This window comes from Neovison vison, chromosome 6 (genome assembly GCF_020171115.1).
Source record: "Neovison vison isolate M4711 chromosome 6, ASM_NN_V1, whole genome shotgun sequence".
Taxonomy (NCBI): Eukaryota; Metazoa; Chordata; class Mammalia; order Carnivora; family Mustelidae; genus Neogale; species Neogale vison.
The window spans coordinates 213,827,472-213,855,206 of NC_058096.1; the positions used below are offsets into that span (position 1 = coordinate 213,827,472).

Consider the following 27,735-nt stretch of genomic DNA (forward strand, 5'->3'; position numbering starts at 1 on the left):
GACCTCCGCACCCTCGTTAACTCTAGCCTAGGGGGGAATCCCTGCCTTCCATTGGGCTCAGGAGGAACCTCCTCCCCGCGGGAAACCATGCCCGGGAGAGTCCACTACAGCAGCACCCATTCCCCTGCGCAGCTCAGTGGTCAGGAGGCCGGGTTTCTCCAGAAGCCGCCTGGGAGACCCCAGCCCAGAAGGAAAAGCTACCGCGCTAATTCTGCAGCGCGCAGGGGTCTCACCGCTGCGCCGCACGCCTCCAGTGCGTAACCCAATCTCACCCGGGTTGATGCCAGTTTTGGGTGACGTCAGACTCTCGCCCCGCCCTTTCTTCGCTACCCTCTGGGCCTCCCTAGCGAGAAGGGGCGCTAGTTTTTTCCTAAAGGGGCCTGGCCTGTAGGGGGCGGGAGCCTACCTGCCTTGGCCTTCGATTGGACCAGCCTTCGCCAGCGAGGCTTCGAGATTGGTCGGCTCGTGCTCTTCTCTCCTCCCCCTCCACGACTTCCGCTTCCGGTTCTGACGGACGCTTCGGCCGTAACGATGATCGGGGACATCCTGCTGTTTGGGTAATTGGGGGGGCCAGAAGCTGGGGTGAGAAGGGTGAGAGGGACGAGGGGCAGCCCAGGTAATCTAATTCTCCTTCGCAGGACGCTGCTGATGAACGCAGGGGCAGTGCTCAACTTTAAGCTGTGAGTAGGCCGCTTTGGGTCGCGGCTCCACCCAGGGGACCCGTAGCCCCGCCCCCGCGAGCGTGAGCCGGCCCCACGCCAAAGGCCCAGCCCCTAAGCCCCAGCTCACCCTCTGGCCACGCCTCCAGCCTGGTCCATCCTCCTTTGACACTTTGCTGCACGGTGGCGTGAAATAGAGACTGCCTCGTTTCCCGGGGATCTCTCTTCTCGCATCCCGTAGAGCCTCCGGCCCGTCCCCTCGTCCCCCCCCCCCCCCCCCATATTTAGCCCTATTCTGTACCCACGGACCAACTCTACACCTTGGTGGCTGCAGGCTTGTGATTGGCAGGTAGATGATGGCCCAGAAAGGGGCCTTCAACCACCTGAGGTCACACAGCAGCTCAGCTAGCGGTCTAGAGCTGAAACTGTCCGAGGCCCTCTGAGCTGGGTTCAGAGCCAGGGGATCGAGTGGTCTATATGTCCCACGGAAAGTGGACACTGTCTGTTCCTCTTTGTAGGAAAAAGAAGGACACGCAGGGCTTTGGGGAGGAGTCGAGGGAGCCCAGCACAGGTAAGGCCTCCTTTCTGGACTCGGAAATTGGTCCAGTTCAGAGAGGACAGTTTTTTCTGAGCCAAGCCCTACCTTAGTTTTCTTTCCAGTAGTGTGTGTGGGGGTTGGGGGTTGTTGAGAGAGAGAGAGAGAGAAGTGGGCCTGAAGGTATGCTATTCCTTCTGCTCACTTTTGTCATCTGCATTCTCCTGTCAAACCACCTTGCGTAGGTCACCACCCATATAACTTCCTACAGTCATGATTTTCCTTTATGTATGCTATTATCTGGCTAATATTTGCCCCGCACACTTGCTCTTGCTTGTTTGGGCCCATTTCTGTCCTTGTGGGCCCGTCTTCCGGCATGAGTGAATGAATGAACAGCTAGCCATCGCTCTCAAAGTGCTGCAGTCCTCTTTTAATTAGATGCCAACGTTAGCTTTCAAATAAATCAGATGTTACATAAAAATTCAGGTGTCTGATTTATCAAGAAAAATTTGAACATTCTACAGCTCAGGGTTTAGGCAACCTCTTGGCATCTATTGGATAAAATGAAGAAAAACAGGACCCCGTTTAGGCAGGGGCCTGTGGCCTCTGCCTCATCCCAGCCCCTACCTCCTCATCTTTATATCATCTCACTGCCCTGGGAGCGCTGGAATTTATTTATTCATGTAACTGTTTGAAACCTGGTGGGACCCGCACATGACTTCTATGTCCATGCATCATTCATCACGCGTTTATTGAGCACTGCCACATGGTGGCCACTGTCCTGAATGCTGCAGACACAGCAGAGAACAAGACAACAATACAACTGCCTTGTGGGTTGTATTGCTCTGGGGTGGACAGGCAGTTCCTAAACAAGGAACAAATGGTGATGGAGGAGATGAAAGGTGAGGACAGGGATGGGATTGCTGCTCCAGCTGCCACGTGTGGAGGGAAGGACCCGTGAGTGGGTGGCATTGCAGCCAAGGTGGTGGGTGCTGTGTTGGAGCATTGCATGGGAATGATAGGAACCCCAAGGAGCAGTGAATTCGATGCCGACCAGACCATTCCCTTTTATTGGGGGCCCAGCCAGTGGTAGCTGCCTTGTTAGGTGCTTCCTGTAGGTGTGGGGCTCTCCCTCCATCCTGAAAGGTAAAGGGCATTTTCCCTATTTTATAGATACGGAAAATGAAGTTCAGGGCTGTGGCTTGACTTGCTTGTGGCCACGTAGGAAATCAGTCCCAACATCCTGATTGAACCTGAGTTTTTCTGACCCCGGAGACTGTTCCCTCTCAGTCACTAGACCATTCATCCATTCATTCTTTCCTCCATATGTTCATTCAGCAGCTGTTTATATCACTTACTCACTCTCTAGAAGGTACTATACCAACTCTTGGGGCTGTGTTCTAGAGATCTAAATCGGAGGTGTGGGGGGGGCGTGGGAGAACAGAGGAAGGGCTTGGTGGCAGTGGGGGTGACAAGGACAGTTAACAACAGTGGCTTCCCTCTGATCAGGGGCTCTCTGCCTGTCTCCTTCCAGCCCGTATTCTGTTCTTACTGTTGCCACTACAGAGAATGCTGCTCTCCCTGTGCTTGGCTCACCCCAGTACTGTAGTGGGTGCATTTGTTGAGAACCATCTGCGTGCCAGGCACTAGTTGCTTGTCACCCCCATTTACACAGGAGGAAACTGGGGCATATGTAGGCTGGGGACTGAGCAAAGTCATTCTTCGTGGAAGGGCAGTAAACTCCTGCCCGTGTTTAAGGTCGGAGCTTATGCACTTGCTCACGGCTTTCTGACCTCCCATCACCCACATGGACTAGGCTGGCATCCCCCCCCCCCGCCCCGATTGTATGCTCCCATGGCACTGGCCATGGTGAGTAACAGTTGTGATTACTTGCTTAGTATTTGTCCCATTTTGAACTTTTTAGGGCAGGGATACTTGCCCTGTTCCTCCTTGTATCCTCTGCACTTGGCTGTTGCCTGGGACAAGTGGCCTTCACTTAACATCTGTTGATGGCAGGAGAGCCTGTTTTTGTGATGCTGGGCCCAGAGAAGGGCCTCATCAAGCAGTGCCTCTCAGACATCCTGGGGCTGGGCCTTTGTTTGACATTTGCACTCTGGGCTGGGCTGCACATGGCTCTCCCAGTGGGTTGGGTAATATCAAACTCATCTAAACTGTGTTCAGCAAGACTCTGTGTGCCCGTTGCGTGCTTGGTTGGTGCAGTGGTGCCGGTAACTAAATTCCTGAGCTCCCGCCTGGTATTCTGTACTTACGGGACAGCCCTGGTCTAGAGAGGACACTTGGGGTAGCTCCCTTGTAGATTACCCTACGTGGACCCATACATTTCATTCTGGAGGATTAGAGAGGTGAGTGACTTAAAACTCTGGAGGAAGGTTCTGGAACCCATGCCTCTAGAGTCTCAACATACCAAGTTGCTTCCTCTTGGAAGGGTTCGGTTCTGTGGCATCTGGGGACTAGAGTAAGTAACCATCAAAGCAGAACCTCCCTTTTACTTGTCTGAATTAGTATGCTTTTTCAGGTGCCAGCACTGAAAACCCAACCCAAAGTGGTTGGAGCAAATGGAAACCTCAAAGGATTAGACTGTTTTCAGGCACATCTGGCCTCAGGGCTCTCTGTGTGTGACCCTCTCCAGCTCCCTTTTCCCTTCTGGGTTGGTTTTACTGTCAGGCTGACTTGTGTTGGCAAAAGATGATTCTAGAGCAGGGCTGGGCCCAGTGTACTGTAAAGGGTCAGATAGTAAACATTTTCGGCTTTTGGGGTCGTATATTGTCTGGTGCAGCATGTCAGCTGTGTTCCTTGAAAGCAGCCGTGGGAAATACAGGCATACCTTGTTTTATTGTGCTTCTCTCTTGTGCTCTGCAGATACTGTATTTTTACAAACTCAAGGTTTCTGGTAACCCTGTGTGAGCAGGCCTGTCGGCCGCGTTTTTCCAACAGTGTTTGACCACTTGGTGCCTCTTTGTCACATTTTGGTAATTCTCGCAGCTTTTCACCTTTTCATTATTGTTGTATTTGTGATAATCGGTGATCAGTGAACAGGACTTGCTGAAAGCTCAAATAGTGGTCAGCATTTGTTAGCCATAGTTTTGTAATTCACGTGTTGACATTGTTTTTTAGACATAATGCTATTGCACACTTAATAGGCTCCAGTATAATGTAAACATAACTTTCATAAGCACAGGGAAACCAAAACATTCATTTGACTTGCTTTATTGCGGTGTTCTAGAACCGAACCCACAATATCTCCAAGGTATTCCGTATATAAATGAGCGGGCATGGGTGTATTTTGATTAAACTTTATTTGTAGACCCTGAAATGTGAATTTCATGTAATTTCTGAGTCTCACAAGGTATTCTGAGTATTCTTTTTAGCTATTAAAACGTTTTTAAAACATTTAGCTCATGGGCCATACAGAAACAGGTGGTAGGGGCTAGCTTTGGCCCATGGGCCATAGTTTGCCACCCCCTAACTTAAAGGACAGGGCTTACATCTTACTAGCCCAGCAAGGCTGACAGAAAGCAAGTGCCTCTTTCCCAGTAGTTGGGACAAAATTCCCAGGACTGAGTCTCATTGGGCAGACTTGGGTCACGTGCTCCTCCCTGAGCCAGTCAGAAACTGAGTGCTTTTAGGGGTTGGTCAGTGGCAGCCACTGCTCGAGTACCAAGGGTTGGGGAGCAGAGGTGACCCACAGGAAAAGCCCCTGGAATGTGGGGCGGTGGGGTTGGGGTGGTTGGAAACTGTGGAAGCACCCTGCGGCCGTGACAACAGAAATGTCGGCAGTGCTTGTAAAAACACGTTTTGACTTTCCAGGTGACAACATCCGGGAGTTCCTGCTGAGCCTCAGATACTTCCGGATCTTCATCGCCCTGTGGAATGTCTTCATGATGTTCTGCATGATCGTGTAAGTCCGGCCTGCCTGTCCCCTTCATTGTCCTGTTCTCGGTGTTGTTCCCTAGAATGACCCACCCGAAGCTCGTCTTCTGTCTTCTCACTCTACACTTTCATGTCACGCTTCCCGCTTTCAGAATAAGAACTCTCTCAGGCTGGAGAGGGAAGCAGGGTCTACAGAGGTTAGACTGTGTCACTGTGGTCTAGGCTGGAGCTCTGATTGGAACATGGTGTTCTCCAAGTCCTGGCTGTTCCTGGTGCCTCAGCAGGGGCTGCCAAGAGATGCCTTCCCTCGAGCCCATGGCCCTGTTCACCTCTTGCCAGCTGTGCTGTGTTTAGCCTATCCTTGGTATCTGCCAAGGTAGAAAATGTGGCTTAATGACCAGTGTGCTCCTGGGTTCTGCTCCTGCCCTGCAGATAGCCCTCAGAAGTGTCTTCAGACTCTTTTCTGTTTTCATACCCATTTTTCATTTCTTCATTGGGCTTAAAAAAATCTAATCGGCTTGGTTTTCCTTCCAGTGTCAGGGCCTTAATGATTCTCACGGACTGTGAGACTCAAGAGTCAACAGACTCAGGGAAAACGCTGTAGGAGAACCTGGTGTGTTATCATCTGGGCTAACTGTGCTGGGCTGGTCCCGTTCTTCCCCTAAAGAGGAAGAGAATGAAAAGTCTGCTCTCCTGAGTAATCATGGTGCTGAATTTGGGGTTGCTGGGTGGTCCTTGTGCCAGCCCAGTGGCTGTGTGAGGGGGTAAGTCCCGGACTTAGGAGTTTCACTGTGCCACTGGGAAGTGTTAGAGCCCAGAATGAGGACTGTGATGTGTGCCAAGAGAACCCCTTTTGGAGAGCTCGGAAGAGGCCTGTGCAGGTACTGAGAGGGCTGGTGGAATGATCAGGGAGTTTGCAGAGGAGGATATGGGCATAGCTAGGATTCACAAGAAGTAGAACAGAGTTGGTCTTTCCAGGTTCCGACCTGTCTTTTCCTTTCTTCATTTACTGATTTATAACTATCCAGTGCGGGCTGTGCCTTGCGTTGATAGCTGAGTCCGAGACAACCATTGTCGTTGCCATCAGCAAATGTACAGTATAGCAGGTGGGACAGGGACAGAAAAATAAGTAGGGAAAAATCACTGATGAGGCGAATGGGAGGATCTCAGTTTAGGTGATGGTCAGGAAGAGGCTCACAGAGAAGTGCTATGTAAATCAAAACCTAAAGAACAGGAGGAAGCCTTGCCATTTGCAGAGCTGAAGAGAGGCATGGTAGCATGTGCAGAGGTCCTGGGGCAGGGAAGAACTCCTGTGTTTTCATCCTTCTTTTCTATCCATCAGCTTCATTCATGCTCTCACCCGCCTAGCTTCCTTTATGGCTCACCTGTTGGCCTATTACTGAAAGGGTCGCGTTAGGCTCTGTGACCTCCTGGCTCAGCTCAAGGCTATCATTGTTTGTAGCCTGGTGTTCTGATTTTGCTTCCTGGGAGCAGAGCCTGCTTGACTTAGCTAGGTGTGACCCAGGTCCAGTTAGATGGGGGTTATCCCGATTCCAGCATAATCCCTGAGGTCGAGTCAGCAAGCCACAGCCTGTGAGCCATATTTAATTATTTCCTGTTTTCATGCATGAAGTTTGGCACACCCATTTCTGTGACTGCATTTGTACTACGGCAGAGGGGTTGAAGCCCTGAGACAGAAACTGCCGGGCGTGCAAAGCTCAAGACTACTTACTGTGTGGCTTTTTTGCCAACACCTGACCTGGGCCATCCTTTTCAGTAGGTGCTGTGAGTGAGGGAAGATGTCATCAGAAAAGGCTCTATCAGGGAGGCTGTGACTGGCTTTCCCAGGATATTCAAAAAAATCCAGAAATCACCTAAATGTCCAAGAACAGGGGAAGAGTCGGGTAACTCAGATGGACGCCCACACGAGCAGCTGTCGCAATCCATCACTGACGACGTGCTGCAGGTTCTGTCTGCACAGGGGAATGTTTCGAAAGCAAAAAAGGCTGGAGGTCGCTTACGTATGCCCTCCGGCCCCGACTGTGATGTGCTTGCAGTAAACACTGAATAAATGCCTGAAGTCTGTGGAGAAAACACTTCCAGGGGGCCCCTGGGTGGCTCAGTGGGTTAAGCCTTTGCCTTCGGCTCAGGTTATGATCCCAGGGTCCTGGGGTCGAGCCCCACATCAGGCTTTCCGCTCGGCAGGGAGCCTGCTTCCCCCACTCTCTCTGCCTGGCTCTCTTCCTACTTGTGATCTCTGTCAAATGAATAAATAAAATCTTAAAAAAACAAACAACAACAACAACAAAACCCCCCCCCCCAAAAAAACAAAAAAAAAGACTTCCAGCCAGGGAGTTGGAAGGATCTGCTCCAGGCCATCCACAGAGGTGACCCTGTTTGGATCGCTGAGGGAGATTCACGGGGCCCAAGGGAATGGTTTGCAGTTCTCCTATACCCACTTTTATGTTGCTTGAGCTGAGCTACTTGGGAAATTTTTAAAAAGCGGCAAAAAACTTGAAACATGGAGAGAAACATGCCCGAGTGTTTAGGAACTGAGTATAGATACCTGCAAGTTAACAATGAAATATATCAAAAACAAGGTAGCTGGATAAATAGATAGGTACACTGTAAGGCAAAGTTATTTATTATTATTTATTTATTTGAGAGAGCGTGTGCAGGGGGAGGAGCAGAGGCAGAAACAGACTCCCCAGTGAGCAGTGAGTCTGATGCAGGACTCTATCCCAGGTTCATGACCTAAGCTGAAGGCAGACGCCTGACAGACTGAGCCACCCAGGCATCCCAAGCACAGTTTTTTGTTGTTTTTTTTTTAATTTGAGAGAGAGAAAGAGAGAGCATGTCCACGGGGGGGAGCAGACAGAAAGGGAGAGAAAATCCCAAGCAGATTCCCTGCTGAGCCTGGAACTTGATGTGGGGCTTGATCCCACCACCCTGCGATCATGACCTGAGCCAAAATCAAGAGTTGGAGGTCCAACTGACTGAGCCACCCGGGCACCCATGTAAAGCAAAGTGTTAATTACAGAATGGAGGTGTATATGCGGGGGTTCACGGAACTGCTCTTGTAACTTTTTATATGTAAAAATCTTCGTAATAAAATACTGGGTGGGAAGACACGGAGAAGATGAGGGTGTCAAATCACAGAGCAGGATTAATAAGTAAAAGCAGAAGTCAGTCTTCACAGTTAAGTATTTTGTATTATATTCCCAGGGTTGTGAAACCACCCACAATGCAATTCTAGAACATTTTCATCACCCCAAAGGAAAACCTTATACCCATTAAGCAATGACTGCCTCTTCTTCTATCAGCCTTTGGGAGCCACTTACCTACTTTCTGTCATTATGGATTTGCTAGTTCTGGGTATTTCCTGTAAACGGAATCGTAATGATGTATGGCCCCGTTTGTGTCTGGCTTCTTTTGTGTAGCGTGATGTCTTAAAGGTTGCAGCATGTTGTAGCGTGTATCAGCACTGCATTCCTTTCTGTGCCTGAAGAATAGGCCATTGTGTGTCTGTGCCACTGCCTGTTTATCTGCTCATCAGTTGATGGATATCTGGAATGTTTCCACTTTTTGACTGTTGATGAACACTGTTGACACAGATGCTGGTGTTCAAGTTTTTGTGCAGACAGACTTAAGTTTTCGGTCCCCTCTGGTACATACCCAGGAGTGAAATTGCTGGGTTATATGGTTACTATATTTATCTGTTTGAGGTTCTGCCAGACTATTTTTTAAAAGTAGCTGCCATAATTTGCCTTCCCACCAGTAGTGTATGATGGTTCCAATTTCCCCACATCTTTGCCAACACTTGTTATTGTCAGTCTTTTTCATTAGAGCCATCCTAGTGGATGTGCAGATTGAGTAGCATTTCCCCAGTGGTTAATGACATTGAGCCTCTCCATGTACTTATTGGTCATTTGTATGTCTTCTTTGGAAAAATGTCTGTTTAGGTCCTTTGTCTTTTTTTTAAAAAACTGGATTATAACTGAGTTATAAGAGCTCTTTTTATATTCTAGAAACCAGTCCCTTATCAGATACATGATTGGCAGATATTTTCTCCTATTCTCTGGGTTGTCTTTTCACTTTCTTGGTGGTGTCCTTTAAAGCACAAAAAAACCTTAATTTTGATAAAGTCTATTCTGTCTATTTCTCCTTTTGTCACCTGCGCTTTTTTGTATTGTAGCAAAAAGTCATTGCCCAGCCCATGGTCGTGAAGATTTGGGCCCAAGTTTTCTTTTAAGAGTTCTGTAGTTTTAATTTTAATAGTTAGGTCTGTGATCAACTTTGAGGTTATTTTTGCATATGGTGTGAGATAGGGAACCAACTTCATTCTTTTGCATGTGTTGGTCCTGCATAATCTATTGTTCTTTTTTCAAAAAGACTTTTTATCTTAGAAAGAGTTTAGATTTATAGAAATGTTGCAAAGATAACAGAGTTCCCATATATATATATATCTTTTTAATAGCTCTGTGGTCTTCCCCTGGAAACCTCTGTCATAACTTAACAGACCCATTCTCAATTTCATGGGCATTTATATATTTTCCAGGCCTTTCCCATTCAGATTTTCGTCAATGACCAGAGTTAACTGTAATCATCTGTTCACTCAGAAAAATAATCTTTTTTTTCAAATTGTGAAAGTCATCATCGACTTGTAGTAATGAAGAATGGGCTAAAATAAAATGTTACAGATTCTGATGAAGTACTTTCTTAAATAGCTTTTATTCTTTTTAAAATGTACCATTTTATGGGGCTCCTGGGTGGCTCAGTGGGTTGAGCTTCTGCCTTCGGCTCAGGTCACGATTTCAGGGTCCTGGGATTGAGTCCTGCATCGGGCTCTCTGCTCAGGGGGGAGCCTGCTCCCCCCACCCCCACTTGCCTCTCTGCCTACCTCTCTCTCTGTCAAATAAATAAATAAATAAAATCTTTAAAATAAAATAAAATGTACCATTTTGGGGGCACCCGTGTGGCTCAGTTAAGCATCTGACTCTTGCTATCAGCTCAGGTCTTGATCTCAAGGTCATGAGTTCAAGCCCTGCTTTATAAATAAGATAAAATATACCGTTCAGTAGTGTTAAGTATATTCGTGTTGTGTAACAGAAGAGTTATTTATAGAGTCATAAGTAATATAAAATACTCTTAATAATAGTAACAAATATTTTCTGAAAATGTTTTCTGAGTTATAGCTTTACATCCTTCCCATCCTCACGGACTTCTCTGCCCTCTGACTTTTCCAGGCTCTTCGGCTCCTGAGCCCCAGACACACACTTTCCTGGGAACCAGGAACCACCTTCCCAGATGCCGAGTCTCCCTTCCTCCGTTCCTGACAACTTCAAGAATGGTTTTGACCGGAAAACCAGCGACCTTCCCAGAAAGCCCAAGTTCGTGGTGGGTGGAAAAAAATGTTCGCCAAGCTGCACACGGCTTCCCAGCCACGTCCTTGTTTTCTTTTCAAAGATATTTTCACTTTGGTTTCTGCGTTGAAATGCTGTCTACTTAAGGAGTTTTAGGAGGGTTTATGGAAGGGGATGTAATAACATTGCATTCCCCACAGATAAAAGAACGTTGTGTAGATTGCTTTTTTAGATTGAATTTCTCATCTAGCAAGCTTTTACTAGAAACTCATTTCTGGATGTTTCTTGGTTTATTTTTTAATAACCCTTCTTTTTTGGTTCAAATTATACAGATTTTTCAAAATAATAATTTTTTATCTAGGGATCTGAAACAGAAGGGTTGGCTTTTAAGATTGATGCAGCCTCTTTACTGGACTGTGTTTAGGAATAACAAGCAAGTTCATTGTTGCTGGGCTTGTGTCCAAATTCCTTTCCTGTCTCGATGGGCTCTGCTCGGCCACTCAGTGCCTCTGAGGTCATGCCCAGGACTTTAAGGGTAAAGCCTTACTGATTACCGTGGAAGAGAGGTACAGAACAGTTGGCAGAGGCAGATGTGGGTGTTACGAGAAATTTTGCCCTGCCTTGCAGGCCTCTGTTACAGTAACCCTTGGGGCCATTAAATGTGTAGTTTTTAAGAATGAAAGACTTACATGATGATAATCAGGTCCAGGTCTGAAAGCTGGGAATTTGGAGTGGTCTTTTCAAGTGAGTGATTTCAAGGTTGAAAAGCAGTGAGCCTCATTTGAGGAAATACAGCATTTTGCATAGATCTCCTTTGGAAGGCAGGTCCTTTTTCGCCAGAATGAAATGCCGGTTGTCAACACCCAGATCCTGTTGGTGTCTGATCTGTTGGTTGTGGGTTTTGAATTCCTGATTTGGAGGTAAACCTGGTGGGAGGAGAAACTAAATATGCCGACTTTTCAGAACTAAGTAGCACTGGAAATAAAGCTCATTTCCAAAAAGGATCTTTTGTTTATACATTTTTTTTAACTAAGAACTTCCAACTGGCGATGTTTCGAATTACACTGTGGGAGACACCGAGGAGTCATTTTGGAGGCTGTCAGAAAGTCAGAAGAGAGGCAATGTTTGATTTCCCATTTTGGATTTTCCTTAATACTTATGTCAGGCCAGAATGGGGCAAATGGGCTTTGGACCTGGCTGCTTTGGGGAGTGTTGAAAGAGTCAGGGAAAAACAGCGGGGTTTTGCGAGACCAGGGCCAAATCTACTTTTATGGCTGCTCAGCTGACGTCATTCTCCTCCACCGCTTCTGTAATTTATTCCCTTGTCAAACCCAGGCGTATGGTTTGTCAGTAGCCAGGAACGTAGCTGCTGAATCAAGCTTCACACAGGCCTGTGTCCTTGTCAGCAAGAACAGATGTGCCGAGATCTTGGCTGGTCACTCCTCAGGTCGTGTCAGTGGTGCGAGGAAACCTCACTGCCTTATTCAGACTGGTGCTGAGGTTTCAGTGAGGCGAGGCATTCGTACGTTACAGGGATGAATCATTCTCTGAGAAGAGAATGCTGTCATTGAGAATTTGTTTCAATAGTTGTATTTTCTCCCAGAGAACTATTAATCTCATTGTTAAAGCCCTCTGCAAGCAGTGTGGCTTTGGAGGCTGCTGTCTGTTTTAAAAGTTGCATCTCACGGACGTGCACCTTTAGGAAGCTTTTTGAGAACTCTTGTTAACATCAAAGGTTTTCAACGTTTGAGTTTCGAGTGCCAAGCGTTCCCCAGCATTTAAGCGCTCACGTTCTGGGCCAGTTAGTTGTGGGTTCAAGTCCCATCTCTGCTCCTTGCCAGCGGGACCTTGGCTGCCTGCTTCCCCATTCTCTGCCTCAGTTTCCGATCTCCAAAGTGGGTCTGGAAGTCCCACCTGCCTGGGGTTGTTGTGAGGTTCAGCACGCTCAGATGTGGGCCGAGTGGTTGACCAAGTGTGCCTGGCACCCAGGAAGCGCTCAACACCTGGGAGTCCTCCCTGCCTGCCTCTTCTGTACTCCGCCTGCGTTCATGCGCAGAGTCTGCACACATGCCATGAAAGAGAGATGGCATCCTTTAAAAACTATAGAAATAGTTTTCCAACATGGAAAACCTTTTCTCGCCTTCCTCCTTCATTTCCAGCATTTTCCTTATCTGTATCAGTAAACGGGCATACCTTAGAGATACTACGGGTTTGGGTCCAGACCACCCCAATCAAGCGAATATTGCAATAAGGCAAGTTAAATGTGTGTTTTGGCTTCCCGGTGCATATAAAAGTTATGTTTTCACTGCATCGTGGAGTTGGGCCATAGCCTCACGTCTGAAAAACTGGCGTGTGTGCCGTGATTAAAAAATACTTTATTGCTGACAAATGCTTAGTGGTCATCTGACTGATCAGACATGAGTCAGAATCACTGATCACAGATCACTAAAGCAAATACAGTAATCATGGAGAAGTCTGAAATATGGTGAGAATTACCAAAATGTGACTGAGGGACACGAGGCGATCAGACGGTTGGGAAAATGGCGGCGGAGACTGGTTGCCGCGAACCTTGGGTTTGTCAAAACTCGAGGTCTGCCTGGATGTGACATAGTTTGATCGTGGTTAAGACAGCTTAGTTTCTACTGTGTTCATTTTGGCATCGTTTCCTTCGTATCTTCCGGCCTGCCAGACAGGCTTCGTGATGCTGGGTTTTAATTACTGCGCTGTGTCCATAGAGCTCTCTTTAACCGTGGCCCTCTTGCTGGTCTTTTCCTGTGTTGCTTTGAACTTGTACTTTGCCCAAGCATCTCAATGCCCCTGCATCCCCATTGTTGTGACCTTCGTTGGCGCCCTTCATGGGTGCTTCTGCAGTTCCTAGGAAGGCCACATTGGTATGTGCCGCCGTTGTAGCTTTAGTGGTTTTTGTTTTGTTTTCACGTTTCTTACTATCCGTGCATGTTCCTTATAGAAAAATTATACAGCTTTGCCCTAAGGGATAGAACCACCAATAACCACCTTCCCTCAGAGAGCATCACTCAAGGTACAGACATACCCTTCTGGCTCTTTCTCTGTGCGTGTGCACTAGGTATGGTGCACGTGTTTTCATTATGTAAAATGTCTTTGTGCCTTCTAGCCTGCTTTTTTTATCTGAGAATAAATTTCTGTATTTTTTCCTACAATTACCGTTCTTAATAACATTATAATGATGTGCCATGATTAACTCCTCCCCAGGTGATGGAGACTTGTGTTGTCTCCAGTGTTTGTCTGTTATAAATGACACTGTGATGAACATCTCAGTATGTCATCCCTAATGAATTTTTGTAGTCCCATTTTTTTTTCTTTAAAGGTTTTATTTATTTATTTGAGAGGGAGAGCATGTGCGCACAAATGTGGCAAGGGGCAGAGGGAGAGTGAGAAGCAAACTCCCCACTGAGCATGGAGCCCCGACGTAGGGCTTGGTCCCAGGGCCCAAGATTACAATCTGAGCCCAAGTCTGATGCTTAACCAGCTGAGCCATCCAGGCTCCCTTTGGGGTCACTTTTATTTATTTTTTAATTAATTAAAAAATTTTTTTATAAACATAATATATATTTTTATCCCCAGGGGTACAGGTCTGTGAATCGCCAGGTTTACATATTTCATAGCACCCACCATAGCACATACACTCCCCAGTGTCCATTGGGGGTCACTTTTAAAAAGAGATTCATCTTGACAGCTTTGGGCTAAGGATCCCAAAGAAAAATGCATCTGGACAACTTGAATCTGTGTTCATTTGTTCATGTGTATGTATGTTCATGTGTACAAGAACTGGGCTCTATATCCCCATCAGCTTTGACTGGGAGTAGTATTAGGCTATTTCGATTTGCTTAACCTGTTAGTAAGGATGAGAGTTCCAGGGTCCACCCAGATAACTGTTTTGTTCTGTAAGTAGCTGCAGTTGACATCATGCCAGCTGGCTTTCCCTTGGTCCTGATGGTTAGGGACCTCAACCACCGTCTAAGTACTAAATGCCCACTGCTGCTTGCCCTGGAGCATGTTACATGGAGTTGCTGCCAAGGTGAGAAACTGCACGTTGAGAATGAACACAAGGCCACAGTTTGCAGTACCTGCCCTTTGGGATTCCTGTTAGAAATCCCCTTTTGCTTCCTCCCCCTTGGCATCTTGAGAGGTGGAACATGTCCCTCCTTTGGTGGGTTTCTCATTGCACTTCAGTTCCAGCTATTCTAGAGCAGAAGTTGGAAACTATGGTTCCCAGGCAGAGCCTGGCCCGCCACCTGTTTTTGTAAATAAAGTTTATTGGCATCCAGCCATGTGTCTTCAAATATGTATTATCTAAGCCTGCTTTAGTTGCATTCCTGCTACAGTGGCAGTGTTGAGACAGAGACCATCTGGCCCACCAAACTGAAAATGTTGTCTTTCTGGTCCATATATGTGATGCATTTGCTGACCGCTGAGCTAGGGGGTGATAGAGAATCTCGAGGGGCCCTTTCCCAGCAAAGGCACTCAAGTGAAGTCATTGGCACACCTTGTCTACATTTTAATAAACACATTCGAATTTGCTGAAAATCAAGCCATCTATTTTCAAGCGTGAGCTGAATAGACCAAAACGTAATTTTATTTCTCTTGATAGTTAGGGGAGAGATCTCTTCAGGGTTCCCTGTGATTCTCCTGAGTGGGAGTTCCTCTGCGCCGGCAGCACAGTGTGATAATGATCGGCTCTCCTCTGAAGTGGTTGGATTTGAAAAGCCAGCGTGGCTGTCATTAGTGAGGCATTTTCTTTTCATTTCAACTGTTTCATTATCTCCTTCTTAACCACATTTGTGTTTATGAAATATTTGACAAACCTCCCGATGTTTTCCCATGTTGATGAAAGATGTTCGCCATTTGTGTATAAAGCAAAAGGCCTGGTCTTTTCAAAAGGAAGATGTAAATTCTACTTGGGTATTTGTTTTCATCATTCCCTTGATTTCCATTATGGCAGGGAGAAAAGTACTTGATCTGCTTTGAGCCCCTTTCTGAGAGTTGCTGGAAATGAGAGTTTGGTAATAGTGAGCTTTCCTGCATGGGAAATTGGGTGGAGGAGTCTAGAGCAAGTTAGAAATGCAAAGTCCATGTTTTTCAATAAGAAAACAGCAAGTACTAGTTCAGAGTATGGCTTTGTGGTTTTCTTTTGACCGGTGGATGATTTTGGATGAGACCAGGGGTCAACAGATTGCTGCCCACATCTGACTTGCCACCTGTCTTCGTGGTCCACAAGATAGAATGGTTTTCCCATTTTTAAATGGTTGAAAAAGGATTAAGAAGAAAATGAGAGGAAATTCTAGGTTTTTTGTCCGTAAATAAAGTTTTATTGGAAAGCTTCCACGCCCTTTCATTTACATATCATTAGTGGCTCCAAAGGGAGCTACAAGGACAAAATTGAGTCCTTGTGACAGAGACCATCTGGTCTGCAAAACTAAACATATCTGCTGTCTGACTCTAGAGGAGTATGTGCTGACCCCTAGATTAAACAGCATTTTTTTTTTTTTAAAGAAATCTCATGGGTGGGTCCTGTTCATCTGTGGTTAGTTCACATTGTTGAGACCATTAGTGATAAATGTGGGCCACAAGGGTATTGGTCCGCTGGGGGGGAGTTGTAGAAGTTATTTTAAAGGAAATAAAGCGTTGGTGCATTTAATTCGAGTTTATTGTGTGAATCAGATAAAATCGTGGAAATGATGGTTGTGGTAGAAACTAACAAGTCTGAGCCAGATTACAAACGCCTCTGTCCCTTATGGAGAGTGATCTGGAGCAGCAGTTGGCATCGCTGCCCCTCCATGTTCTCATCTGTGAAAAGGGGACAGTGAGGAAGAGAGCCTTGACACGTACCTACCGCCTGCGTAACACACAGCGGGCACTCAGTAAGTGGTAGTATTTTTGCTGCTGTCATTACTTCTATTAAAAAAATCTCCTGGATGGGGATTTGTGAACCTTAAATGAGATAGCGTCTGCTCAGTCGGCCCTAACAAAGTGCCCCAGACTGGGCTGCCTAAACAACAGAACGTTTATTTTCTCATGGCTCTGGGGGCTTGGTGGACCAAGATCAAGGTGCCAGGAATGCTGTTTTCCTGGTGAGGCCTTTCTGGGCGGCTTACCAATGGCTGCTTCTTGCTATGTGCTCACGTGACCTTCCTCTGTGCGTGCGCGCGCGCGCATGGGCTGCCGCCTTGTGCGCTCACGTGGCCGCCTTCTGCTTGCGCTTATGCGTGCGCATGCGCATCTCTTTTCGCATGAGGACACCGCCATATTGGGTCGGGGCCCACCGTTATGACCTCAGTTAATCGTAAGTTACCGCTCTACAGACCTTATCAGCACGTATTTCACTTTGGGAGTTAAAGCTTTAACATAAGAATTTCTAGGGGACACCATTCAGCCCATAATATATGGTCAAAGATCTGCCCCGTAGCAGAGATTCTGGAGGTGTGAGTTCATGTCCTTGGCTAATAGTATGCTTCGAGGCATTAAAAACTTTAGAGATCTCCCTGTGGTCTAGCAAAGCTGATCCTGACACCAGGTACAGAGGGATTTTGCCTCCCGATGTTCCGTAGTGCAGTATTTGCCTGGAAGTGGGGTGACGGCTTTGACCATAGCATCTCTGACCATGGTGTCCCCATGAGTCCCCCAGGAGTCCTGGCAAAGTGGGGATTTCACAGGACAGGGTGGGGCACAGCCGGTAGTTATGCATTTCTGTCAGCTCTCAGGTGATGTCCATGCTGCTGCTGGTCCCCGGACCACACTTTGAGTAACGACGCTGTCTGTTCAGTAGCCACTAGCCACACGTGGCTATTTCAGTTTCCCTGTCAGGGAAATACCCTTACCAATCCCCTGAAATTAAAACTCTAGCCCCCAAGTCACAAGTCCATTTTCAAGTGCCTTTCATGGCAGAAACCTTGAATTGGGCAGCACTGCCTCTAAAAGAGAGTGGTAAGTTTTCCTTGTCCAGAGCCTGCATGAGTTAGTTGCCCTTGGCTACTATGGCAAATGGCCACAAGCTTCGTGGCTTAAAATAACACAGATTGATGATCTTATAGTTCTGGAGGTCAGAGGTCCAACATGGGTCTCATTGGGCTAAAATCAAGGTGTTGGCAGAGCCAGTTTCTTCTGGAGGCTCTAGAGGAGAATCTTGTTTCCTTGCGTTTTGCTGTTCTAGAAGCTGTCCACATTCTTGATTTGTGGCCCCGCCCTCTACCTTCCAAGCCAGCAGTGGCTGTGCAGATCTTTGTCATGATGCCATCTGATTCTGCTTCCGCTTCCTTCTCCATTTAAGGACCCTTGTGATCACGTTGGGCCCACCTGCTAGGAGCATCCAGAATTATCTCCCTGTCTTAAGGTCAGCTGACTAGCACCCTTACTTCCATCTGCAACCTTAATTCTCTCTTGCCATGTATCATCATTTATATACAGGTTCCGGGACATCTTTGGGGGTGGGCTGATGGTTATCTGGCCCAACACAGGGACGGACAGTAAACACTTTTGGCTTTGTGGACCACACAGCCTTTTACTCAGCCATGCAATTCTGCTGTTGAAGGGTGAAAACAGCCAGAGACCGCACACACCTGACAAGGCCTTGCTTGCTGTGTGACTCTTTTTCCATCTTTTTTTTTTTTTTAAGATTTTATTAGAGAGAAAGAGAGCAGGGGAGCAGCAGAGGGAAAGGGAGAAGCAGACTTCCTGCTGAGCAGGGAACCCCATGCGAGGCTCGATCCTGGGACCCTGGGACCCTGGGATCATGAGCTGAGCCAAAGGCAGACGCTTAACCAACTGAGCCCCCCAGATCCCCCATCTTTAGCTTTCTTATGTTAAATTGTAAACACACAAAAAGGGTTTGTGTGTTGTGCTGTGATTGCCCATGTACCCATCAGGCAGTGGTTTTCAAATCTTATTTTATACTTTGCTATACTTGACTGATGGTCTGCACCAAACATCTTATTACTCTTATACTCAGGAAGGACAAAAAACACACAAAGATGGGAGCATCGGAGCATCTAGGAAATGTGAGGAAAACCACCACCACCATGTCTTGAGGTTAAAAAGGAAAAAAGCCACAAATAGAGCTTCCAGAACATTTGTGCTTTTCTGGACTCCTCTTCCACGAGCCTGGGAATTTGGCAAAGCTTAGGATGTTCCCAGGGCAAGCAGCAGCTCCAGTTAAATGGGCTGCCTTTTGGATTACCCTTTCCAAATAGGACATTTGCTTGCTCATGTCTCCTGAACTCTCTTTGTGACACTTCATTGAGAGAAGAAAATCTTGTCCAAGCAGTTCAGTACAATCATCCAGTTCTGAGATTCATGTTAAGACAAATGATCTGTGTAGTTGCCAGGACAACATGGGAGGGAGTTCCGGCCAGGGTTGGGGTGGCGGGGGTGCAGTTGGGGGACACATGGTTCCCCCCTGAGTAGGGAACCTGACGTGGGACTCAATCCCGGGACCCTGAGATCATGACCTGAGCCTAAAGCAGATGCCTAACCGACTGAGCCACCCAGGTGCCCCTGGGGTTCTTTCTCCAGCCGCCCTTTATATCTGACTACATGAACAGAAGTCAGAGTCATCAGGCCCGGGCTTTACACGCATAACCTTTATGCTTTGGCACAATAAGGGGAGACCATAGTATTGCCATTATCCCATGTTTCCTGATGAGGAAATTGAAGCCAATCCAGGGAGGTGACTTTGCCCAAAGTTGCTGGGGTCATCAGCTAAGCTGGTACGAGGAGGTCCCTGACCCTCCTCTCCTCTGATGCTGCCGCCCTCCCACCCGAACACCTTTATTTGGGCTCCGCTACCTCTTTGTGGACGTGGATTAGGAAAGCACATGGCTTGTGTCCAGCCCACCTGGGAGACCCTCCAGAAGCTGGGGCACCAGAGCCAATTCCAAATTCAGAACTTCTCTTGCTTTCCAGCAGCACGTGCTATATATGCCACGATGCCCCGAGGCATCTGGGCTATTCGCTCACTCTTCAAAGAGTAATAATTCTGCAGCAAAACAGCTTGACATTCACACAGAGCTGGGCCAGTGGAGATTTCGGATGAGCTTTGCCAACCAAATGGGTCTGATGCAAAGTGAAAGAAATTCTTTGGACTTTCCAAGCCGTGGGGTTTGGGAACGGTGGGGAGGGGGTCATGGGCCTGCGTGCTGAGTCCCCGCCTTGTCCCTTACTTGCCAGCGATGTTGGGGACAGGTCATTGCTTCTATTTGTGTGTCCATTTCTCTGTCTGTGACCCCGATGGCTCCAGACCCAGTATTGCCAGGGCTTGACACTGTAGGAAATACTTTCTAGATCATCTCCCCTCTCATCACGTTGCTTTCTCTGCTGCAGCACAACACAGCCTTTGTTTCTGGGACATTTCCATTGGCGAGTTAGGGACCTTTTACTGTGGCCCCTGTCTGCTTCTCTTGGTGCCTGGTGGCTTTTTGATATCAGTCCTTTGGCCCTGGTCTGCTCCATGGGGGCATGGCTTGTAACCTGACTTGGTTCACGTATTTTCTCTGCCAGTCTGGGAACTCTGAGCTCTGGGCCGGGGGTTGTCATCCTGTCTAAAATCCAGTCACATGACTTGTTCCTCCTCCTCTGAGGAACAAGGACGAGGTCACCTGGTTGGCTAGTGAGGTGAGCAATGTGACAGGAGGGGAGGAAACTAACTGCTAGGGTTGGGGATGAATAAGGCTGGCCAGGAACATGGGCAGCGTGTATGAGTGTGACGAGTAGTGTGAGACAAGGGGGCTTCCCAAGGCCAAGGGCTTAAGTGAGATGAAGTTGGGGGTCCCCTGAGTTTTTAGAGCAGGGGGCAAGAAGATCCAAACCCATGTTAGCAAGAGCTGTCTAGAGCAGAAAAAGCTATAAGAGACTGATACTTTATCCTGCAGTTCTTTACTGAGGAAGAAAGGATTATCTTACCTTATTGCTATAGACTCTTAAATAAAATGTTTATCAAAGTCATTCACTAGAGAGTTAAAAACAGTTTCTGATTTTCTATCTTTGCTTCATAAGGGTTACTGAGAGAACATAAAGCTGCGCTAAGCAAAACAATACCCTCTAACAATGATTTAGATCACTTGATTGAATGATGAGATTATTGGAACATTTCAAAAAACCACTTTAGCAAGTTTTTGGAGGTCTTTTTAAAAAAAGAAGAGGCAAGAAGAATAATTTTATGACTACAAACCAAAAACAGACAAAATTGCTTTTATAGTTTCTAACCATACTATCTGATCTGTGTTCTGAAGAATTAAGTGTAAATGAAAGAGATCCATAGGTGTGTTCCCATAGCTACTAGAAAAAAAAAAAAGCATGGGCTGCAGGAGGAAAGGTAGAATCAAAAGAGAGACAGAGTGATCCTTTATTTCCTTCATGGGTATGTGTGTGTGTTAAGATGAAATGTGCTGTGTTGTCTTTATGTGTGATAATTCGTTACCCGGTACTTACCTGAAGGTCAGCGTGATAAAGGAGATCATTAAAGCTTATAAGGAAATAAGCTGTCTGGACATGTGTGGCACAGATCGGAGGAGAGAACTGTCAGCAAGCGAGATGATTGGGACAGGGCACGGGTTCAGGGGAGGACAGAAACACAGGGGACACGTGGCCAAAGACAAATGTCTGGCAGGAGGGGCCCAGGAGTTAAGGAGCCATGAGGGCTGGAGAGTATTGTCCAGAATCAGAAAGAGCCAGCCTGGAATCCCAGCCGTACCACTGTGGGTGAAGGGGCCGTGTGTGTCTCTCACTGTCTGAGACTGAGACATTAGCCACTGTGTCTCGGTTAGTTAGCACTGAGTAACGAATGCCCCCAGTACTAAGTAGCTTAAAACCTGTATTATTGAGTCACAGTTCTGTGGGCAGGTAATTGGATGGGGCACAGTGGGGCTGGCTCTGAGCCCCAAGGGCTTCTCAGCTCACATGCCTGACACCTCCCCCAGGGCGTCCCAGCCTCCTGGGGTTAGACATAGGGGGCTCCATGTCCTGTCATCAGGAACTGTGTTCTCCTTCACAGAGGCCTGTGGCTGCTACCTCTATGCTGAGTGGCCCTCTAGCGTAGTCACTGGATTCTGCCATGGCAGCTCCCTGCTCCCAGGTCTAGAAAGGACTGCTGCTTCCTCTTTTTCATTTCTTCATTCCTTTTTTTTTTCTTTTAAAGATTTTATTTATTTATTTGAGAGAGAGAGAGCATAAGAGAGGGGGAGCATTAGAGGGGAGAGGTCAGAGGGAGAAGCAGACTCCCCACTGAGCAGGGAGCCTGATGGTGGGACTCGATCCTGGGACTTCAGGATCATGACCTGAGCCGAAGGCAGTTGCTTAACCAACTGAGCCACCCAGGCACCTTCTTCTCATTCCTTCTTATGGCCAAGTGATATTCCAGCCCGTGGGTGTTTATTTCATTCATCTATTCACCAGTTGATGGACATCCGGTGTGTGTACTTTACACCCATTAATAGTCCTGCTGTGGACATTTACCTGTACACGTCTCTGAGTGTAGTTTTCAGTTTTCTTGGCAAGATTGATAGGAATGGATTTGGTGAGTTGGGTGGTAACTGCTAGGCCTTGAAGCTTTAGCCTGGACCGGGCAGAACATGGTTCCACTGCATTCTCTAAAGCAAACTGTAGCCCCCTCCTTTCCCCCCAGCAAGTTAAGAGGAGAGGCTGACACAAGAACCTGACTGCCCAGGGGGGTTCGTCTGGGTCCTTAGGTAAAGCCCTCAGCGTGCAACCTGACACTTCGTAGGTACTCAATAAATGTTACTCTTTTTGTCACTAAGAATAATACCGAACTGGGGCAGTAGGCACAACACAGGCTGTTAGGACTTAGATGGACAGCTATCAGCAGGCCTGATAGTAAACCCCTGCTCAGGATTTTGGAGATTATGGGCACGCTTCAAATTAGCAGTATCTGAGTCCGAAGGTGACAGCTAGAGGCTACTAGAGGTCAGAATAACCCCAGCACTGAATGAGATGAGGGGAGGCACTGCGTGTTCATTCCAGAAAATGTGGAACGTTAGGGACGAGTATTAGAAGTAAGATCACCTGTTATCCTGCCTGTCAGCGATAACCACTGTAAATATTTTGGCTGCTTTCCTTCCAGTATTTTTTCAGGTGCATTGAGTAGACGTACTTGTATAAAACCAAAATTAAGATCATAATGTATATGGTTTATATACTGCATTTTAACATTTAATATGAAATATGGGAGCATTCCATGTTGTTCAGTACTGATTTCAATAGTTAAGATGATCTATCATCTGTCTCTAGGTCCTTTATTTTTGTACTTTTGAAGCATAATGTCCAGCTTTGTGAATTTCTACATGTTGCATACACCCATAAGACAAGACCACTACCCAGGTGGAATTATAAAATCCCATGGTCCCTTCCCATCCATAACCTTCCCATTTGCAGGAATCGACCCCTAATTTATTTACATACTCTCCTTTTACTGAACACTTGGGTTACTTCCAATCATTTGCCCCTATATTATAAATGATGCTTCCATCAACTTCCCCTTATGTACATGTTTGTCTACAGTGATTGCTTTTTTTTTTTTTTTTTTTTTTTCAGTGATTGCTTTCTTTGGATAAATTTCTAGAAGGTGGGAAATACTGGGACAAAGGGTATGAACATATGGAAATGCTGTCAGACATCTTTCTTGATACTCCTGGCTTTGTCCAGGCGTGGCTTTGTCCCCCCTTTGGGGCACCTACCTGCTCGGACAATACAATTAGAGCACTGTCTTCCTGGATCCCCAACCTGTTTCCAGTGCTTGGAAACTTCAAAACTAGATCCTCAGGAGTAGGCTTTGTGCTTCTTAATGTGCCTTTGTATCCCCTTACTTGAAGACATAGTAAAATTATTTTGAGTTCTCTTGTTTGTCTTTGGAGCCCCTTCATAAAAGCAGTGATGTTTCAGGTGCTATTCAAAACCAATTGAATTTTTTTTCGCATTTAAAATCAGTCGGCCTTGCTGCAAAGAAGCCACGCGGAACTCTGAAACCCGTCTCTGGGTGCTGCTGAGCTCATCAGTAGGGTTGAATGAGTTAATTCATGAGAGTGTTTTTTAAAAATTCCCATCAGATGTTAAATTCAGAGTGAACAAATTGGTCAGAGTGAGGTGGTGGTTTCCTCGCGTTCATTTTTCCTATTAGTCATCGAAGCCCTCACATACTTTATTGGGGTAAGTCCAGTTACTTTCTCGCCTTTGAATTGCCCAACTCCCAGGGGTGTGGGTGTCTTAAGGGGTCACAGCTGCCTTTCACTTTATGAATGATTGAGTCCGCCTGGTGGGTCCCTGCTGTTGCTTCTTGCAACATATGGTGTCGCTGTTGAAGATTGGTCCTAAGCAGTTGTGGGAACTGGCTTGCCCACAGCTTCCTCCATGATGCCCTTGCCTATCCCACTCGAGCAACTGCCGTTCATGGAGGGAGAATGAGCCCACACCCTCACTGCCAAGCCTGGCTGAGGATGCTCTGCACCCAGGCTCTTAAAGCTACCTTCCTGCCACTTACCATGGCAAGAGCCAAGTCATGGACTCAGTGCCTCTTACTTTTTGAGGGGCCACCTCACTAGGAAGTAAGGCAGCATTGTCAGGGGCATCACAGGCACAAAATATCTTGTCCTTTCAGAACAGGGTGGGGTGGATGTTCTCTGGACCTAACTAATTTAAAGGGCACGTTGCTGGGGAAGAACCATTACAACAAGAGGATTTACCTTGAGCCCCCCACCTTTGTATAACTGATAGGAGCCATTTCAAGTATGACCTCCTTGAAACAGAAGGTCTTGCTAGGTGAACTTCAGTATCTATCCTGGACCTAATAGAAGCTAACGTTTTCAAGACTCAAGACTCTCATTGAATGGCCATCGGATTTAATTTTTACCACTATATCTATGTTAAATGTGAAATAAAACTATATCTATATATATCTCTATAGCTCTGTGTCTATGTGCATCCTCAAGTGTATACAGTACATTTAATATTCTTTGGTTAATTTTTATGGAGCCCCACTTTGTGCCACATCTATGGAGATGAACTGCATACCTATGTCTGGGTGTGTGTGTATACAGCTGGCCATGCAGAACTCAGTCATCTTAATGTTGCTTCTTAGTTTAAAAAGAGCAGGTAAGTTGAGTGGCTTTCCAAACCTTTGTTGAATGATCTGACCCATGCAAAACAAATTGCTTATATGTGATCCTTGATTAAAAAAAATAAGATCTTGAACATCTGAGTTAGAAATTGAAAGAAAGGCAGGACCAGACTATGCTTGGGGAGAGCTTGTTTATTTTGCTTATCTAAAATGAGATAAAGAGTATCTCCAAATGGGTTGGTTTCCAACCTGGACCACATACACAAAGCATCTCATTCTAGGAGAAAAAGTAAATTTAAGTATTTTGCCCGTTTTTATTTTCTGCTACAAGTGTGATGTAAAACTTTTCACATGTCCAGAAGGAAGCAGCCACAACCACGTGCAGAAACAGCCGTTTCTGCAAATAAAAATGCTTCCCAGAAGCATGACAAATGTAAGACTAACAGGTGTAGCACAGATCCAAGGCGCGCGTGTGGTTCTCATCAGCTAGCTGCCTCCCTCCTGTTTTAAATCTAGGTCTTCCTATAACAACAAAAAAGGTTATTTCTCCCGAGGCTGCAGCTAATAATCCACTCAGCCTTCCTTCTCACCCCTTCCCATAACAGTGTTCCTAACAGGGCTTCCAGAGTGAGCAGAGAGCAGTAAGAGGAGGCAGTAAGGTGGGGGTGGGGAAGGAGACTCCTTAGACTTGACCTAGAACTCTGTCTGAACTTGGGCCTCAGTTTCCTCCTTTGTGAAAGGTTTTGTTCAGAGAAGGGAGGGTTTCATTTTTCCTGCACCTCCATGCCGAGCAGGGTGGGTCTTTTAAACTAGTGGTTCTCAACAGGGGACATTGGCAATGACTGGACATTTTTGGTTCATCTGACTGGTGGGGAGAGTGCTACTGGCATTTAGTGGGTAGAGACCCAGGATGCTGAATATCCCAAAATGCGCAAGACTGCCCCTGCAACAGTGACACGGCTCCAAATGTCATTGGTGCCCAAGATGAGAAACCTTGGCGTTGACACAGGTTTTCAGCCCTGGGGTCGGTGGGCTCACAGGGCTGGCTTTGGGGCTTTCCTAGCTGGCGTGACGGCTCCCCCGAGAGGCGCTTTGCAGTCATGTTTTCGTGATCCCAGCACGCGAAGCGCTGCAGACCCCCTGCACCCACTCCCTCTGGAAGGGTGGGGCGGTCTTCGGCGCTCCTGAGGTGACCCTTCCGCACATATTATCACAGGGCGGTCTTGTCTCCCTCGCCCCCAGGAACAGCGATCTAGAAGCTGAGAACCCTCGGCTCGGAAAACTTAGCAGCTTATCCCGCCCGCGATTCCCGTCACCTTCGACCGTACGGGGAAGGCTTTTCTCCTCAATGAGGAGTCCTTCCGCCGCTCCTCCCCCAACTCCCCCCGCAGAGGCGGCCTCCTGGAGCGCCCGGGTTCAAGGACTCGGCGCGCACCGCGCGTTTCCGTCGGAAACCTCAGTTCCCCATGGCCCAGCGAGGGCGGGGACTCGTAGCGGCGGCCGTTGCCCCGCCCAACCGCCTCCCAACGGCTCCCTCCGCCGGGTGGTGGGCGTGGCGTGGCGACGGACCAGCGCGCCTGCGCGCGCATGCGTGGGAGCTACAGGGCGGGGCTCGCGCGCGGCTCCGCCCAGGCCCGGCGTCTCCGCCCGCCCCATCTCCCAACCTCCTCAGCGTGGCGCCGACGCTGCGTGCGGCGCGGGTTACCCAGAGTGCTCCGCGCGGGGGCAGCTCACTGGAGTTTGGTTCTCGAGGCGGCGGCAGCAGCGGCGGCGGCTCCGGTGGCTCCTCCTCCTCCTCTGGTGGCGGTGGCGCCCCGGGCCCGAGCCCCGGCTCCCCTCTCCGCCACCCCGCGCGCCCCCTCCTCCCCCGGCGCCGCGGGGAACATGAGGCTCCGCTCCCGGAGGCCGGCGAGTGAGTGACCCCCGTCCCCCGCCTCAGCCCGCCCGCCCGCTGGCCCGGCCGCTCCCCCCCGCCTCGCCCAGGCAATGACAGCGGCTCCGGCGTCTCCGCAGCAGATCAGGGACCGGCTGCTGCAGGCCATCGACCCCCAGAGCAACGTAAGTACCCGCTGCGCGGGCCGGGACGGAGGCCGCGTGGGCCCGGGACCCTCCCCCTCCCCAGTGTCCCTCGCCCGCCGGGCTTCAGGGTACCCGCCTGACGCCCACCTACCACCGAGGGCCGCTGCCATCTCGGTCTCTCGCCCCACGGGCCCGAGCCGGGGGCAGGTAGGGCAGTCTGGCGGCGCTCGGTACGTGAGGCCGAGGCTTCCGTGCGGCCTGGGCGGAGGGAGCAGACGGGAGCTGAGGCCAGAGCTTTCCCTTCTCTCTCGCTCCAGCTCTTCGACCCTTGTTGCTTCTGACGGAGCTCACCTGCTTTGCCCTTCCTCGGGGACTCGCGACCCCCTGGAAGTCCTCCTGGCGTGGGGGAGGGGAGGGAGAAAGGCTGTGGAGCAACTGGTGTCCGGGGTATGACTCGGGAGCCTCTGCCGCCTGTGTCTTGGCCTTCTGGGTGATCAGGGAAGTCCTCCTCCCCTCTTCTCCCGGCTGGAAGCACCTTTCCGGTTTCAGAGGGAACCCCCCAGGTTACTTTGCCCTTAGCCAGGTGCCCAGGACGCGTGGAGAGTCCCCCTCCTTGGTTCTGCGAGTGGACATGCCTTTGCTGGATCCCTCTTGGGATCGCTGCTGACCGTAGATGATCTTGGGGAGGGTGGGATCCTTCCTATTACCTTTTCGGCCCTAAATGCCCATTGCGTCTCTAATCAAGCCGGAGCCTCGCTTTTTGGTGTGAATTAGAGGTGATTATTTTGTCTCCAGTTTCTTCAAGAGCTCTCCTTTGGCTATCCCTTCCCCTGCCCGAGGGTCCCAGCTTGGTGGTTTGTCACCTAGACGGTCAGGGTTAACCCCAGGGTGTTGCTTTCTCAGATGGCCTTCCACCGAGGCTACTGTTTGCAGAGGGATCTCCTCTGCCCCCCTTCGTGTGTGTAGGGGAAGACTCACAGTGTTCTCATATTTTCTCCAAGGGATTGTTGGCAGTAGGGGTCATTTTCCCCTGTGGCAGGAGCAGATTGAGCAATAGGAAGATGTTGTGGCATCCAGGTATGAAGTGAGCCCCTGCATTTGCTGGGAGACCAGGAAGTGGCTATTGAGATCACTTTTTAATATGTTGGGGACCGAAGAAAAACTGTCTTG

The 27,735-nt window shown here is 48.2% G+C and overlaps 2 protein-coding genes across 2 annotated transcripts in view; both read left to right on the plus strand.

The window, feature by feature from the left end:
- Positions 1-492: 492 nt before the first annotated feature.
- Positions 493-11,452, plus strand: SMIM7 (small integral membrane protein 7). The gene is made up of 5 exons (XM_044253995.1): positions 493-557; positions 639-680; positions 1,178-1,230; positions 5,023-5,113; positions 10,332-11,452. The coding sequence occupies exons 1-5, from the start codon at positions 532-534 to the stop codon at positions 10,345-10,347; spliced, it is 228 nt and encodes a 75-aa protein (XP_044109930.1). The 5' UTR covers positions 493-531; the 3' UTR covers positions 10,348-11,452.
- Positions 11,453-26,375: 14,923 nt separating this feature from the next.
- The window catches only part of MED26 (mediator complex subunit 26), a 51,541-nt gene continuing 50,181 nt past the window's right edge, over positions 26,376-27,735 (plus strand). The window contains exon 1 of the mRNA XM_044253996.1: positions 26,376-26,604. Within this exon, the coding sequence (XP_044109931.1) occupies positions 26,533-26,604 (72 nt within the window). The 5' untranslated portion in view covers positions 26,376-26,532. The remainder of the gene's footprint in view (positions 26,605-27,735) is intronic.